Below are 15,954 nucleotides of genomic sequence, written 5' to 3' on the forward strand. Positions count from 1 at the left end.
TATCCATCACCAGAGATCAGCGGTGACATCACTGAGAACACCTCCTATCCATCACCAGAGATCAGCGGTGACATCACTGAGAACACCTCCTATCCATCACCAGAGATCAGCAGTGACATCACTGAGAACACCTCCTATCCATCACTAGAGATCAGCAGTGACATCACTGAGAACACCTCCTATCCATCACCAGAGATCAGCGGTGACATCACTGAGAACACCTCCTATCCATCACCAGAGATCAGCGGTGACATCACTGAGAACACCTCCTATCCATCACCAGAGATCAGCAGTGACATCACTGAGAACACCTCCTATCCATCACCAGAGATCAGCGGTGACATCACTGAGAACACCTCCTATCCATCACCAGAGATCAGCGGTGACATCACTGAGAACACCTCCTATCCATCACCAGAGATCAGCAGTGACATCACTGAGAACACCTCCTATCCATCACCAGAGATCAGCAGTGACATCACTGAGAACACCTCCTATCCATCACATCACCAGAGATCAGCAGTGATATCACTGAGAACACCACCTATCCATCACCAGAGATCAGCGGTGACATCACTGAGAACACCTCCTATCCATCACTAGAGATCAGCGGTGACATCACTGAGAACACCTCCTATCCATCACCAGAGATCAGCGGTGACATCACTGAGAACACCTCCTATCCATCACCAGAAATCAGCAGTGACATCACTGAGAACGACGCCTATCCATCACCAGAGATCAGCGGTGACATCACTGAGAACACCACCTATCCATCACCAGAGATCAGCGGTGACATCACTGAGAACACCTCCTATCCATCACCAGAGATCAGCAGTGACATCACTGAGAACACCTCCTATCCATCACCAGAGATCAGCAGTGAGATCACTGAGAACACCACTTATCCATCACCAGAGATCAGCGGTAACATCACTGAGTATACCTCCTATCCATCACCAGATATCAGCAGTGACATCACTGAGAACACCACCTATCCATCACCAGAGATCAGCGGTGACATCACTGAGAACACCTCCTATCCATCACCAGAGATCAGCGGTGACATCACTGAGAACACCTCCTATCCATCACCAGAGATAAGCAGTGACATCACTGAGTACACTTCCTATCCATCACCAGAGATCAGCGGTGACATCACTGAGAACACCGCCTATCCATCACCAGAGATCAGCGGTGACATCACTGAGTACACTTCCTATCCATCACCAGAGATCAGCAGTGACATCACTGAGATCACCTCCTATCCATCACCAGAGATCAGCGGTGACATCACTGAGAACACCTCCTATCCATCACCAGAGATCAGCAGTGACATCACTGAGAACACCTCCTATCCATCACCAGAGATCAGCGGTGACATCACTGAGAACACCTCCTATCCATCACCAGAGATCAGCAGTGACATCACTGAGAACACCTCCTATCCATCACCAGAGATCAGAGGTGACATCACTGAGAACACCTTCTATCCATCACCAGAGATCAGCGGTGACATCACTGAGAACACCTCCTATCCATCACCAGAGATCAGCAGTTACATCACTGAGAACACCACCTATCCATCACCAGAGATCAGCAGTGACATCACTGAGAACACCTCCTATCCATCACCAGAGATCAGCAGTGACATCACTGAGAACACCTCCTATCCATCACCAGAGATCAGCGGTGACATCACTGAGAACACCTCCTATCCATCACCAGAGATCAGCAGTTACATCACTGAGAACACCACCTATCCATCACCAGAGATCAGCAGTGACATCACTGAGAACACCTCCTATCCATCACCAGAGATCAGCGGTGACATCACTGAGACCACCGCCTATCCATCACCAGAGATCAGCGGTGACATCACTGAGAACACCGCCTATCCATCACCAGAGATCAGCGGTGACATCACTGAGAACACCGCCTATCCATCACCAGAGATCAGCGGTGACATCACTGAGAACACCTCCTATCCATCACCAGAGATCAGCGGTGACATCACTGAGAACACCGCCTATCCATCACCAGAGATCAGCGGTTACATCACTGAGATCACCTCCTATCCATCACCAGAGATCAGCGGTGACATCACTGAGAACACCGCCTATCCATCACCAGAGATCAGCAGTGACATCACTGAGAACACCTCCTATCCATCACCAGAGATGAGCAGTGACATCACTGAGATCACCTCCTATCCATCACCAGAGATCAGCGGTGACATCACTGAGAACACCTCCTATCCATCACCAGAGATCAGCAGTGACATCACTGAGAACACCTCCTATCCATCACCAGAGATGAGCAGTGACATCACTGAGATCACCTCCTATCCATCACCAGAGATCAGCGGTGACATCACTGAGAACACCTCCTATCCATCACCAGAGATCAGCGGTGACATCACTGAGAACACCTCCTATCCATCACTTTTGATGGATTTGTGCAGAGTGGATATTATTTGCCGGATAATGAGACGTAAGTGTCTGAAAGGAGATAATTCCACCTTCACAGAAGGCCATATTATAGAAGGAAAAGGGAATAACAGCGTCTAATGGAGATGTTTGACCTTGGCTTGCTTCTCAGCTTGTTTCTGGGGTGTACTGACTTTCTATGGATTAGCAGTGGCCGCACTTCACATTGAGCGGCTTTCTTTTAATAGAACACGTGATCTATGAGCGATAACCTTCAGATCGTCGCTTTCTCCACACGAACAAAATACATTTACCCGGCAATGTCTTCACCAATCGCAGCCGGAAAGAAGCCGGTCACTGCTGCCGTAAAGAAACACGGGCGAAGGACGAGAGCAGCGGGAGGGAGGGAGGGAGGTGTCTGCCACCGCCGGGAACTACCACCCCCAGCAGCAACATTATCCCCGCTCATTATTGGAGATGCCAGATTTTTTTCTGTAGCACCACAGTAATACATATTTTTTGCAGCGCTGTCATGGAACTGTTATTTAGGTAATTCTCTATCTCTGTGATAACACTATAGACTGGATGATGCCTCACACTGAAGGTGCTGGGCTGTCGTCTGAAGACCAGGTTTGTGACCTGCTGCCCTTCATCAGGGTACAGGGCACACCTGCCGCCCACACTCAGGGTGCAGGGCCCGGGGGGGTACAGGGCTGTGATGATAAACACAGCGCCACGTCTGGCCCTCCACCCAGTCTGGCCCTCCACCCAGTCTGGCCCTCCACCCAGTCTGGCCCTCCACCCCGTCTGGACCAAGATGGTCGACGCTTGCACTAATAATTCCACAGTTCATTACATGTTTCAGCCAGAGATATGGCCTTACCTGAAGATCTGTCCCCGCAGATGGCGCAGATGTGCTTAGTGAAGGCCGCCATCGCTGCTGAGGGGTGCACTGGCACTTTAAGGATGCCATTGATTCCTGGTGGAGGCTTGATGTCCTCTGTGCTGCTGACCGAATTCATGGGGGAATGGAGCTGAAACCAGAGAGAACGGAGCAGAGATGAATATCATTTAGAACGCAACCAGAACCGTACAGAATGGCGAATAATAGGAAATGTCGCTTCACCCTCCCATAGGCTGAACTGTAAGAATCGGAGAGTTCGACTGCTGGGACCACCACTGATCCGGACACTGGGGGCTGTATTTTTTTATTTTATATATATATATATATATATATATATATATATATATATATATATATATATAAAATATAAATATATATATATATATATATACATATATATAGATAGATATAGATAGATATATATAATATATAAAGCTGAATGTGTGTGTGTGTCTGTGTGTGTGTGTGTGTATATATGTATGTATGTATGTATGTGTGTGTGTGTGTATATATATGTGTGTGTGTGTGTGTGTATATATGTATGTGTGTGTGTATGCATGTGTGTGTGTATGTACAGTGCCTACAAGTAGTATTCAACCCCCTGCAGATTTAGCAGGTTTACACATTCGGAATTAACTTGGCATTGTGACATTTGGACTGTAGATCAGCCTGGAAGTGTGAAATGCAGCAAAAAAGAATGTTATTTCTTTTTTTTTTTTTAAATTGTGAAAAGTTTATTCAGAGGGTCATTTATTATTCAACCCCTCAAACCACCAGAATTCAGTTTGGTTCCCCTAAAGTATTAAGAAGTATTTCAGGCACAAAGAACAATGAGCTTCACATGTTTGGATTAATTATCTTTTTCCAGCCTTTTCTGACTAATTAAGACCCTCCCCAAACTTGTGAACAGCACTCATACTTGGTCAACATGGGAAAGACAAAAGGAGCATTCCAAGGCCATCAGAGACAAGATCGTGGAGGGTCACAAGGCTGGCAAGGGGTGCAAAACCCTTTCCAAGGAGTTGGGCCTACCTGTCTCCACTGTTGGGAGCATCATCCGGAAGTGGAAGGCTTATGGAACTACTGTTAGCCTTCCACGGCCTGGACAGCCTTTGAAAGTTTCCACCCGTGCCGAGGCCAGGCTTGTCCGAAGAGTCAAGGCTAACCCAAGGACAACAAGGAAGGAGCTCCGGGAAGATCTCATGGCAGTGGGGACACTGGTTTCAGTCAATACAATAAGTAACGTACTCCACCGCAATTGTCTCCGTTCCAGACGAGCCCGTAAGGTACCTTTACTTTCAAAGCGTCATGTCAAGGCTCGTCTACAGTTTGCTCATGATCACTTGGAGGACTCTGAGACAGACTGGTTCAAGGTTCTCTGGTCTGATGAGACCAAGATCGAGATCTTTGGTGCCAACCACACACGTGATGTTTGGAGACTGGATGGCACTGCATACGACCCCAAGAATACCAGCCCTACAGTCAAGCATGGTGGTGGCAGCATCATGCTGTGGGGCTGTTTCTCAGCCAAGGGGCCTGGCCATCTGGTCTGCATCCATGGGAAGGTGGATAGCACGGCCTACCTGGAGATTTTGGCCAAAAACCTCCGCTCCTCCATCAAGGATCTTAAGATGGGTCGTCATTTCATCTTCCAACAAGACAACGACCCAAAGCACACAGCCAAGAAAACCAAGGCCTGGTTCAAGAGGGAAAAAATCAAGGTGTTGCAGTGGCCTAGTCAGTCTCCTGACCTTAACCCAATTGAAAACTTGTGGAAGGAGCTCAAGATTAAAGTCCACATGAGACACCCAAAGAACCTAGATAACTTGGAGAAGATCTGCATGGAGGAGTGGGCCAAGATAACTCCAGAGACCTGTGCCGGCCTGATCAGGTCTTATAAAAGACGATTATTAGCTGTAATTGCAAACAAGGGTTATTCCACAAAATATTAAACCTAGGGGTTGAATAATAATTGACCCACACTTTTATGTTGAAAATTTATTAAAATTTAACTGAGCAACATAACTTGTTGGTTTGTAAGATTTATGCATCTGTTAATAAATCCTGCTCTTGTTTGAAGTTTGCAGGCTCTAACTTATTTGCATCTTATCAAACCTGCTAAATCTGCAGGGGGTTGAAGACTACTTGTAGGCACTGTATGTATGTATGTATGTATGCATGTATGCATGTATGTATGTATGTGTGTGTCCGGGATTGGCATCTGCACTGTCGCAGCTACAGCCAGAAAACTTTGCACACTCACATGTATATACATACATACATACACTACAGTTCAAAAAATTGGGGTCACTTGGATATTTCCTTATTTTTTTCAATGAATCTAACATTACATTAAACAGAAATCCCCTCTATACATTGTGATGTGGTAAATGACTGTTCTCACTGCAAACGTCTGGTTTTTAATGCAATATCTACATAGGTGTACAGAGGCCCATTTCCAACAACCACCACTCCAGTGTCTAATGGTACATTGTGTTTGCTGTGTTAGAAGGCTAATGGATGTTTAGAAAACCCTTGTGCAAGTATGTTAGCACAGCTGAAAACAGTTTTGCTGATTAGAGAAGCTATAAAACCAACCTTCCTTTGAGCTAGTTGAGAATCTGGAGCATTACATTTGTTGGTTCAATTAAACTCTCAAAATGGCCTATATATATATATATATATATATATATATATATATATATATATATATATATATATATATATATATATATATATATATATATATATATATATATATCTATATATCGAGATATATATATATATATATATATATGTAGATAGATATATAGGGAGATGGAGATATATATATATATATATATCGATATATATCCACCGTAAGATAGCTAGAGGTTATATTATATATATATATTATAATTATATATTATATATATATATATATATATATATATATATATATATATATAACCTTTGTTGGGACCGCCACTGATCCGGAGACTGGGGAACTGTAGTGTATATATATAACACTCTGTTGGGACCACCACTGATCTGGAGACCGGGGGGCTGTAGTATATATATATCCGGAGACCGGGGGGCTGTAGTATATATATATCCGGAGACTGGGGGGCTGTATTATATTATATATAACCCTCTGCTGGGCCCGCCATGTTCTCGCCACTTGACCATCGGATGCTCCATCTCTGTGAGGAGGAAGCCTTGCGATAGCTTTAGTATTGAGGTGATGGTGCCAGGGGCCGGGTCCCATCTTCTCTGTGAAGTTTTGGCCGTGCCTCCGGTGAGACGCCAGCCATCATTACGGACCCTCGCCCCTTCTGTTCTTGCACAGACCCTCGTTATATGTCAGACCCTTAATTGCCTGAAGTATTTTACGACTCTCAATATAAAGATTTCCCGTAAGTATTTCTTCCGAGGAGCCGCCATTAAGCCCATGTAACGCCTGCGGGCTCCATAACGCGGCTCGGCCGGACGTCCTCCTCGTCAGGAGATCTTACACCTTATAAACTTTCGCACCCTCAAAAAAGAAAATAATGGAGAAAAGCCGAGAGGGAGAGCGAAGCGAGACACGAGCTCATTACTAATCAGCCTGACCAAGACTCTGGCAGCGAGCACCGCAACATCAAAAGCATCTGGATGGCAGCGAGCGCAGCCGGCGAGGGGGAGACACCGCTTTATAGGAGCACCGCCGCTAAGTGGTGTTATCTAACACTCAGGGAAGGGGATGAATCCAAGTGAGGTGGGAGGATTGTATCTCCATAGTGTGCAAATGCAACAGATAGGAGATAAGATAATCATCCCCCACATGACAGCACCGCGGGGATCAACCCTAGTCTGAATACCACCTTCTGTATGGAGACTAACAATCCCCCATGCTTTACACTGCAGCCTTTAACATTAGATGCAAGGTCCCTAGTGTGAGTGAAGGAGTCGGTGTGTTACATTCGGTGTTAAGCTCACACAGTCTCTGTCACTAGAGGCTCACTATGGCTCCTCATGGCAAAAAGGATCTGAAAAAATAATCATTGCTCTACATAAAGATGGCCGAGGCTATAAGAAGATTGTCACCACCCTGAGCCTGAGCTGCAGCACGGCGGCCAAGACCATACAGAGGTATAACCAGACAGAACAGGCCTCGCCATGGCCAACCATAGAAGCTGAGTGCACGAGGTCAGCGTCATACCCAGAGTTCGTCTGTTCAGAATAGGTGCATGAGTGCGGCCAGCATTGCTGCAGAGGTTACAGGGGTGGGGGGTCCGCCTGTCAGTGCTCAGACCATACACCATATACTGCAGAGGTTACAGGGGTGGGGGGTCCGCCTGTCAGTGCTCAGACCATACACCATATACTGCAGAGGTTACAGGGGTGGAGGGTCCGCCTGTCAGTGCTCAGATCACGCACAAAATATTCACATCAAGGGCACAATGTGGCCATTTTCACTTAGGGGTGTACTCACTTTTGTTGCCAGCGGTTTAGACATTAATGGCTGTGATGAGTTATTTACACTGTTCTACAAGCTGCACACTGACACTGCACATTGTATACAAGCTGCGTACTGACACTGCACATTGTATACAAGCTGAACATTGACACTGCACATTGTATACAAGCTGCGCATTGACACTACACATTGTATACGAGCTGCGCACTGATACTGCACATTGTATACAAGCTGTGCACTGACGCCGCACATTGTATACAAGCTGCGCATATATATAATAACATTTTTACAGAAATGTGAGGGGTGCACTGACTTTTGTGCTATACTGTAGCTGATACATGTATCCAGTCATCCACACAGGACTGGCCCTTTAAAAGCGTTTTCACCTCACACCATGTATCACGTATCCGGCCACACGACAGTGGCGCGCTCTGTATAGAAGATGGAGAGACCTTCCGATGGCTTCAAGGACGAGAGGAGAATGCATTATCGCCTGTTATGTAAGGATGGATGAATGCCGCCACGAAGGACGCGGCCGCCGCATACAAACAGAGAAACTTTCCTGCAAGAACCCCGGAAATATATTATCACATCCCCAACAAGGAATGGCAGAAGTGCAGGGGTGCTCAGTGCCAGGCGGGTGCCCAGTGCCAGGCGGGTGCCCAGTGCCAGGCGGGTGCCCAGTGCCAGGCGGGTGCTCATTACCAAGCTGGTGCCCAGTGCCAGGCAGGTGCCCAGTGTCAGGCGGGTGCCCAGTGCCAGGCGGGTGCCCAGTGCCAGGCGGGCACTCTGAGGATGGAAAGTCAGAGTAACGCTGTGGACACTGACAAATCTGCTGCAAAATGTGGCCAATTTATTTAATGTATCTCTTGGAAATGTAAAACCGCTCAGATCTGAGTGGACGCGCTCCGGCTGTGAACCCCTCATGTACCCAATATTTGTCAGGAGGAGCGTCCTATGAGCAGGGGCTCTATACACTGCAGTAATAGCAGGGCACCCGCTATAAGGCCCCGGCCTGGTGCAATGTGCGGGGAGTATATATTATATACCGCCAATACCTGAACATACTAAACCTAATTCATCATACACCGAGGAGGAAACCGTCCGGGCCAAAAACAGCTCTGGAAATGATCGTCTGCAGCTCCGCAGAGACGTTCTGACTCCATGCTGTCCTGCAGCAGAACAGGCTCCTCTCCCCTAAAAACATCTGGGTAAGAGCATTGTTCACAGGTAACATCAGCACCCGCTCCAGATGTGAGAGAGGTGAGCGGCCGGCCAGGGAGGAGAACCGCAGGCCTAAACCACACTGTGCCCCAAAAACCTCACCGTGCCCCAAAACCTCGCCGTGCCCCCAAAACCTCACCGTGCCCCCAAAACCTCACCGTGCCCCAAAAGCCTCACCGTGCCCCAAAAGCCTCACCGTGCCCCAAAAACCTCACCGTGCCCCAAAAACCTCACCGTGCCCCAAAAACCTCACCGTGCCCCAAAAACCTCACCGTGCCCCAAAAGCCTCACCGTGCCCCAAAAACCTCACCGTGCCCCAAAAACCTCACCGTGCCTCAACAACATCACCGTGCCCCAAAAGCCTCACCATGCCTCAAAAACATCGCTGTTCCTCAACATCGTTGTTCTTCAAAAACCTCAGTGTCCAAAAATCGTTTGTGTCCTAAAATCCTCACCATGCCCTAAAAACCTTGTTGTGCCTCCAAAACCTCGCTGAGCCCCAAAAGCCTCAGCGTGCCTCAAAAGCCTCGCCATGCCCCAAAATCCTCACTGTGCCTCCACATCGTTGTGCTTCAAAAACCTCAGTGTCCCAAAAAAACCTGACTGTGCCCCGAAAACCTTGTTGTGCCTTCAAAACCTCGCCGAGCCCCAAAAACCTCGCCATGCCCCAAAAGCCTTGCCGTGCCTCGGGGTCCCAGAGAGAAACATCCCCCGACACAGAGATGATTAGATATCTTCAGGACATGAGTCCACCACAGCAGGGAGCAGAACACCGGCCTCATGTCAAAGAAGACCCCCACACTGGCGGCAGCAGGATGCCTCTCCAGGGGGCTGCAGTGCACCCGCCCATGTATTCTCACAATGAGGGAGGCAGTGAACGAGGCTGGTGGTAGACCCGATGATGAAGGAAGCGTCTCCTGCTCAGGACCCCACACCTCGCTTACACTGTCAGGGTCTTCAGGCTGCACCACGAGACGTGGCTCACCGAGGCGCCACTACAAGAGCGCGGCACAGAAAATAGCCCGGAAGGCTCCGGCCCGCCGGCTGTGGCCGCTGTTAGGGAGGACTCTCCTGGCATGTGATGAGATCCTGACCATTCAGTGTGATGGAGGCGTATAAGTGGGGGGCTCGTGTACGCCTCCGTAGTGTCCGGGGGGGGGATGTTGTCACTAATGCTCCTCACACAAGGAGACATATGCTGGAGGGATCCGGCACCGTCTTATTGGCTTGTTCACTGTAATCACTTAAGAAGGTCTATGACATCGTAGGGCGAAAGTCTGAGCCATCATATCTGGCACGCACCTTCCCGATAATCCATCAAAGACGCAAAAATCATTATCCCAAGAGCCGGGCGGGGGCAGCGACGCCGATACCGTCAGCGATACACCGGAGCAGCCAGACGTTACAGCCGAGCCCCCCGGATACGTCCCGGGTGTGCACAGTCTGCGTCTGTACAGGACAATACGATGTAACCACGTGCCTTGCTCCAAATTCACAGGCACCTGTTCCCCTTGTGGGATATCCCTATATATACTATATACTCCCCACCCCTCATATATATTACAAACGTGCAGGGCCGGACCAGCCCCCCGCAAATCTGTGACTATAGAGGCCGTCTGTGCTCCGGCAATATGGACGCTACATTGTGTCCCTGTATTTAGATCAGACCCCAAACCACCCTCCCCCATCTGGACCGGTCACTCCCTGTATACCCTTGTCGAGCCCAGGAAGTATATAGGTGCAGCACCCATCACCACCTCTGTACTTTAGGGCCCCACATCCCCCATTCCGGCTGCAACTGATCCATTACTATAATGCCCCTTCATTGCTGCTCTCAATGGGCACTACAACTTCCATCCTGTCCATAAATCCTCCGTGGTGGTGGTAATCGGAATTGATAAGGTAATACCATGAGGTCCTACGGTGGAACGTAGTGGGGTCCTTGCAGTGAGACATGCTGCGGTGGGACATGGCATGGTCTTTGCGGTGGGACGCGGCGCAATACTTTTGGTGGGAGGTAGTGCGGTCCTTGCAGTGGGACGTGGTGCAGTTCTTGCAGTGGGACGTGGTGCGGTCCCTGCAGTGGGACGTGGTGCGGTCCTTGCGGCGGGACGTGGTGCGGTCCTTGCGGCGGGACGTGGTGCGGTCCTTGCGGCGGGACGTGGTGCGGTCCTTGCGGCGGGACGTGGTGCGGTCCTTGCGGCGGGACGTGGTGCGGTCCTTGCGGCGGGAAGTGGTGCAGTCCTTGCGGGGGGACGTGGTGCGGTCCTTGCGGGGGGACGTGGTGCGGCCCTTGCGGGGGGACGTGGTGCGTTCCCTGTGGTGGGACGTTGCGCGGTCCTTGCGGTGGGACGTGGTGCGGTCCCTGCGGTGGGACGTGGTGCGGTCCCTGCGGTGGTACGTGGCTGGACGCTGTGGATGACGCCGGTCTCTTGTGTAAGGTGCCAGCGTCTGGCTGACAGGTGGCAGCTGCTGGTGCCCTGTTGCTTATTATAGTGTAAGCTCTTTACCTCGGGGGAGGGGGGGACCTGGGGGGATTTAGACATTTAGATAATCTTCCGTTAGTCAGTGCACCCTCCTCAGCAAATCCCCTGTTCATTAACCCTTTAACTAGATTTACGTCTTTACATGAAGATGTAATCTGCACAATGTGTTCCTGACAGATGTTGGAGCCCTCACAGGGTTGTAGGTTTTACTCAATGTGTCTAAAAGCATAGATGAATGCAATCTATTGTTCCCTGTTATCAGCCAATTAAAGCAGGGAGGTGGATAGGGTGAACTGCAGAAAGCTTCAGTACAGTCCTGAGGTCTGATGTGCACAGGAGAATATATTCCCGCCATTTAACCACCTGGAGATACAAGCACAATGGACTCACCTGAGGACTGCTGGTGCCGTACCCCATTCCTGCTGCCGACTGCATGGACATCGAGGGCCCCAGTGGCGGGCTGATGACGGAGAACGGTGGCCCCATTCCATTGATGGGGGAGCCGAGAGGCGAGTGGAGCTGGGTTGGGGAGCCCAGTGACGGGCTGATCCCGGAACTGCTGAGGGATGGATGCAGCAGAGGCGCGGTCATAGAACCGCGGAGACCCGGGGAGTTCAGGGCGTTGGAATTAACCTGGGTGGAAAAATCTGTGGAGAAAAAAAAATACAAACAAAAAAAAGTCAAGATCAGTGGATAAAGACAAAGTAAAGCACATCGTGAAAAACTGAGACAGATGTCAGCGCCGTCACTTATGGCCGACCTTGGGGCAAAGAAAGTCTATGGCAGCCTAAAGAGTCTATGGCAACCTAAAGAGTCTATGGTAACCTAAAGAGTCTATGGTAACCTAAAGAGTCTATGGCAACCTAAAGAGTCTATGGTAACCTAAAGAGTCTATGGTAACCTAAAGAGTCTATGGCAACCTTAGATTACAAGATTATGGCTGTTTTCTGCCAGAAAAAAGAGCCACAGGTCGGGCAACTTACTGCAGCTCAGTCACATCCACGTTAATGGAGCGGCAGCGCAATACCAGACCCAACCTGTGGACAGGGATGGCGCTGTTTCTGGAACCACTACATTGAGGTGTTTCTATTAAAGTGGAGGGGCCTCGGGCATTGAAGGGTGTGCCCGGTGTATGGAGGATAGAGTCCCAGCAGACTCTGTATAAGGTGAGGAAACACGTGCTGGCGCTCAGCCCAGTCCTGATCCCGGTGCGATCAGTTATTAAATCCCTGGATAACTGAAAAATGACATCAACCCGTGCAGGGTCTCTGCATGTAACACATCCCACAAGCGCCGTATGTGGAGGCAGATGCTTTATCTCCCTGCCTGCATGACATCACGGCGGATACAGTGTAGGGCCCGACCTGGGGCCCCCGGGGTAGAGCGCTGCCTCTCCGGCCCGGTATGTCGCCTGCAGACAATCACTCTGGATTCATCACATTTATAGAAAAGCAACAGAAATGATAAAGCCACAAACGCTTTCCTAAAGGACGAGCTTCGATAACACATTACTGACAGTATGTAGCAAGGTAGAGGAGGATGGCGGCATTAAACATACAGACCATGGAATGCCACTGACGACGGCCGCCAAATTCAAGGCAGACGGCGGCCACTATATTCAAGGCAGATGGTGGCTGGCATACTCAAAGCAAACGACGGCCGCCATATTCAAGGCAGACGAGGGCCGCCATACTCAAGGGAGACGAGGGCCGCCATACTCAAGGGAGACGAGGGCCGCCATACTCAAGGGAGACGACGGCCGCCATACTCAAGGGAGACGACGGCCGCCATACTCAAGGGAGACGACGGCCGCCATACTCAAGGGAGACGACGGCCGCCATACTCAAGGGAGACGACGGCCGCCATACTCAAGGGAGACGACGGCCGCCATACTCAAGGCAGACGACGGCCGCCATACTCAAGGCAGACGACGGCCGCCATACTCAAGGGAGACGACGGCCGCCATACTCAAGGGAGACCATGGCCAGCACATTCAAGGCAGACGATGGCCGCCATACTCAAGGGAGACGACGGCCCCCATACTCAAGGGAGACCATGGCCAGCACATTCAAGGCAGACGACGGCCGCCATACTCAAGGGAGACGATGGCCGCCATACTCAAGGGAGACGACGGCCGCCATACTCAAGGGAGACGACGGCCGCCATACTCAAGGGAGACGACGGCCGCCATACTCAAGGGAGACGAGGGCCGCCATACTCAAGGGAGACGAGGGCCGCCATACTCAAGGGAGACGAGGGCCGCCATACTCAAGGGAGACGACGGCCGCCATACTCAAGGGAGACGACGGCCGCCATACTCAAGGGAGACGACGGCCGCCATACTCAAGGGAGACGACGGCCGCCATACTCAAGGGAGACGACGGCCGCCACACTCAAGGGAGACGACGGCCGCCATACTCAAGGGAGACGACGGCCGCCATACTCAAGGGAGACGACGGCCGCCATACTCAAGGGAGACGACGGCCGCCATACTCAAGGGAGACGACGGCCGCCATACTCAAGGGAGACGACGGCCGCCATACTCAAGGGAGACGACGGCCGCCATACTCAAGGGAGACGACGGCCGCCATACTCAAGGGAGACGACGGCCGCCATACTCAAGGGAGACGACGGCCGCCATACTCAAGGGAGACGATGGCCGCCACACTCAAGGGAGACGATGGCCAGCACATTCAAGGCAGACGACGGCCGCCATACACAAGGCAGACAACAGTGGAAGGCAATGGCTGCAGTTCTGGATATTATCTATATGGAATCCATTTTCCCAAAACAAGAACAGTCCACAGTCATCACCGATGCATGGAAGCATTATAAGCCTTTAACTCACCAGGGCAATGTCGTTCTCATGTGCACCGCCACAACGCCGGACGACAGGACAGGACGATCATTCATGTAACACACAGACCTGTCATCACACTGGAATATAAATATATAGTGGAGGAAATAGGATATCCACGTATTGTGCAACATTCATCCTCCGTACACACATAGGTCCGAGGACTAGCGACAGCGAAAGTCATTAGGAAGGAAGTTAATATTATATTTTTGACCCCTGAAAGCCAAGTTTCATTTTTGCTGCACTGATCCCAAGTTACCTCCTGTATTATACTCCAGAGCTGCGCTCACTATTCTGCTGGTGCAGTTACTGTGTACATACATTACTGATCCTGAGTTACCTCCTGTATTATACTCCAGAGCTGCACTCACTATTCTGCTGGTGCAGTCACTGTGTACATACATTACTGATCCTGAGTTACCTCCTGTATTATACTCCAGAGCTGCACTCACTATTCTGCTGGTGCAGTCACTGTGTACATACATTACATTACTGATCCTAACTTACCTCCTGTATTATACTCCAGAGCTGCACTCACTATTCTGCTGGGGCAGTCACTGTATACATACATTACTGATCCTGAGTTACCTCCTGTATTATACTCCAGAGCTGCACTCACTATTCTGCTGGTGCAGTCACTGTGTACATACATTACATTACTGATCCTGAGTTACCTCCTGTATTATACTCCAGAGCTGCACTCACTATTCTGCTGGTGCAATCACTGTGTACATACATTACATTACTGATCCTGAGTTACCTCTTGTATTATACTCCAGAGCTGCACTCACTATTCTGCTGGTGCAGTCACTGTATACATACATTACTGATCCTGAGTTACCTCCTGTATTATACTCCAGAGCTGCACTCACTATTCTGCTGGTGCAGTCACTGTGTACATACATTACATTACTGATCCTGAGTTACATCCTGCATTATACTCCAGAGCTGCACTCACTATTCTGCTGGTGCAATCACTGTGTACATACATTACATTACTGATCCTGAGTTACCTCTTGTATTATACTCCAGAGCTGCACTCACTATTCTGCTGGTGCAGTCACTGTATACATACATTACTGATCCTGAGTTACCTCCTGTATTATACTCCAGAGCTGCACTCACTATTCTGCTGGTGCAGTCACTGTGTACATACATTACATTACTGATCCTGAGTTACATCCTGCATTATACTCCAGAGCTGCACTCACTATTCTGCTGGTGCAGTCACTGTGTACATACATTACATTACTGATCCTGAGTTACCTCCTGTATTATCCTCCAGAGCTGCACTCACTATTCTGCTGGTGCAGTCACTGTGTACATACATTACATTACTGATCTGAGTTACCTCCTGTATTATACTCCAGAGCTGCACTCACTATTCTGCTGGTGCAGTCACTGTGTACATACATTACATTACTGATCCTGAGTTTCCTCCTGTATTATACTCCAGAGCTGCACTCACTATTCTGCTGGTGCAGTCACTGTGTACATACATTACATTACTGATCCTGAGTTACCTCCTGTATTATACTCCAGAGCTGCACTCACTATTCTGCTGGTGCAATCACTGTGTACATACATTACATTACTGATCCTGAGTTACCTCTTGT

The 15,954-nt window shown here is 49.6% G+C and overlaps 1 protein-coding gene across 4 annotated transcripts in view; it reads right to left on the reverse strand.

The window, feature by feature from the left end:
- Window positions 1–15,954, reverse strand: part of RXRA (retinoid X receptor alpha) — a 200,135-nt gene that overhangs the window by 56,150 nt on the left and 128,031 nt on the right. For all 4 annotated transcript variants that reach the window (XM_075324355.1, XM_075324354.1, XM_075324353.1 and 1 more), the window contains 2 exons: window positions 11,872–12,128; window positions 3,313–3,463 (listed from right to left, as the gene is read on the reverse strand). In XM_075324355.1, coding sequence (XP_075180470.1) covers window positions 3,313–3,463; window positions 11,872–12,128 — 408 coding nt within the window. The remainder of the gene's footprint in view (window positions 1–3,312; window positions 3,464–11,871; window positions 12,129–15,954) is intronic.

Source organism: Anomaloglossus baeobatrachus, chromosome 9, assembly GCF_048569485.1.
Source record: "Anomaloglossus baeobatrachus isolate aAnoBae1 chromosome 9, aAnoBae1.hap1, whole genome shotgun sequence".
Lineage (NCBI taxonomy): Eukaryota > Metazoa > Chordata > Amphibia > Anura > Aromobatidae > Anomaloglossus > Anomaloglossus baeobatrachus.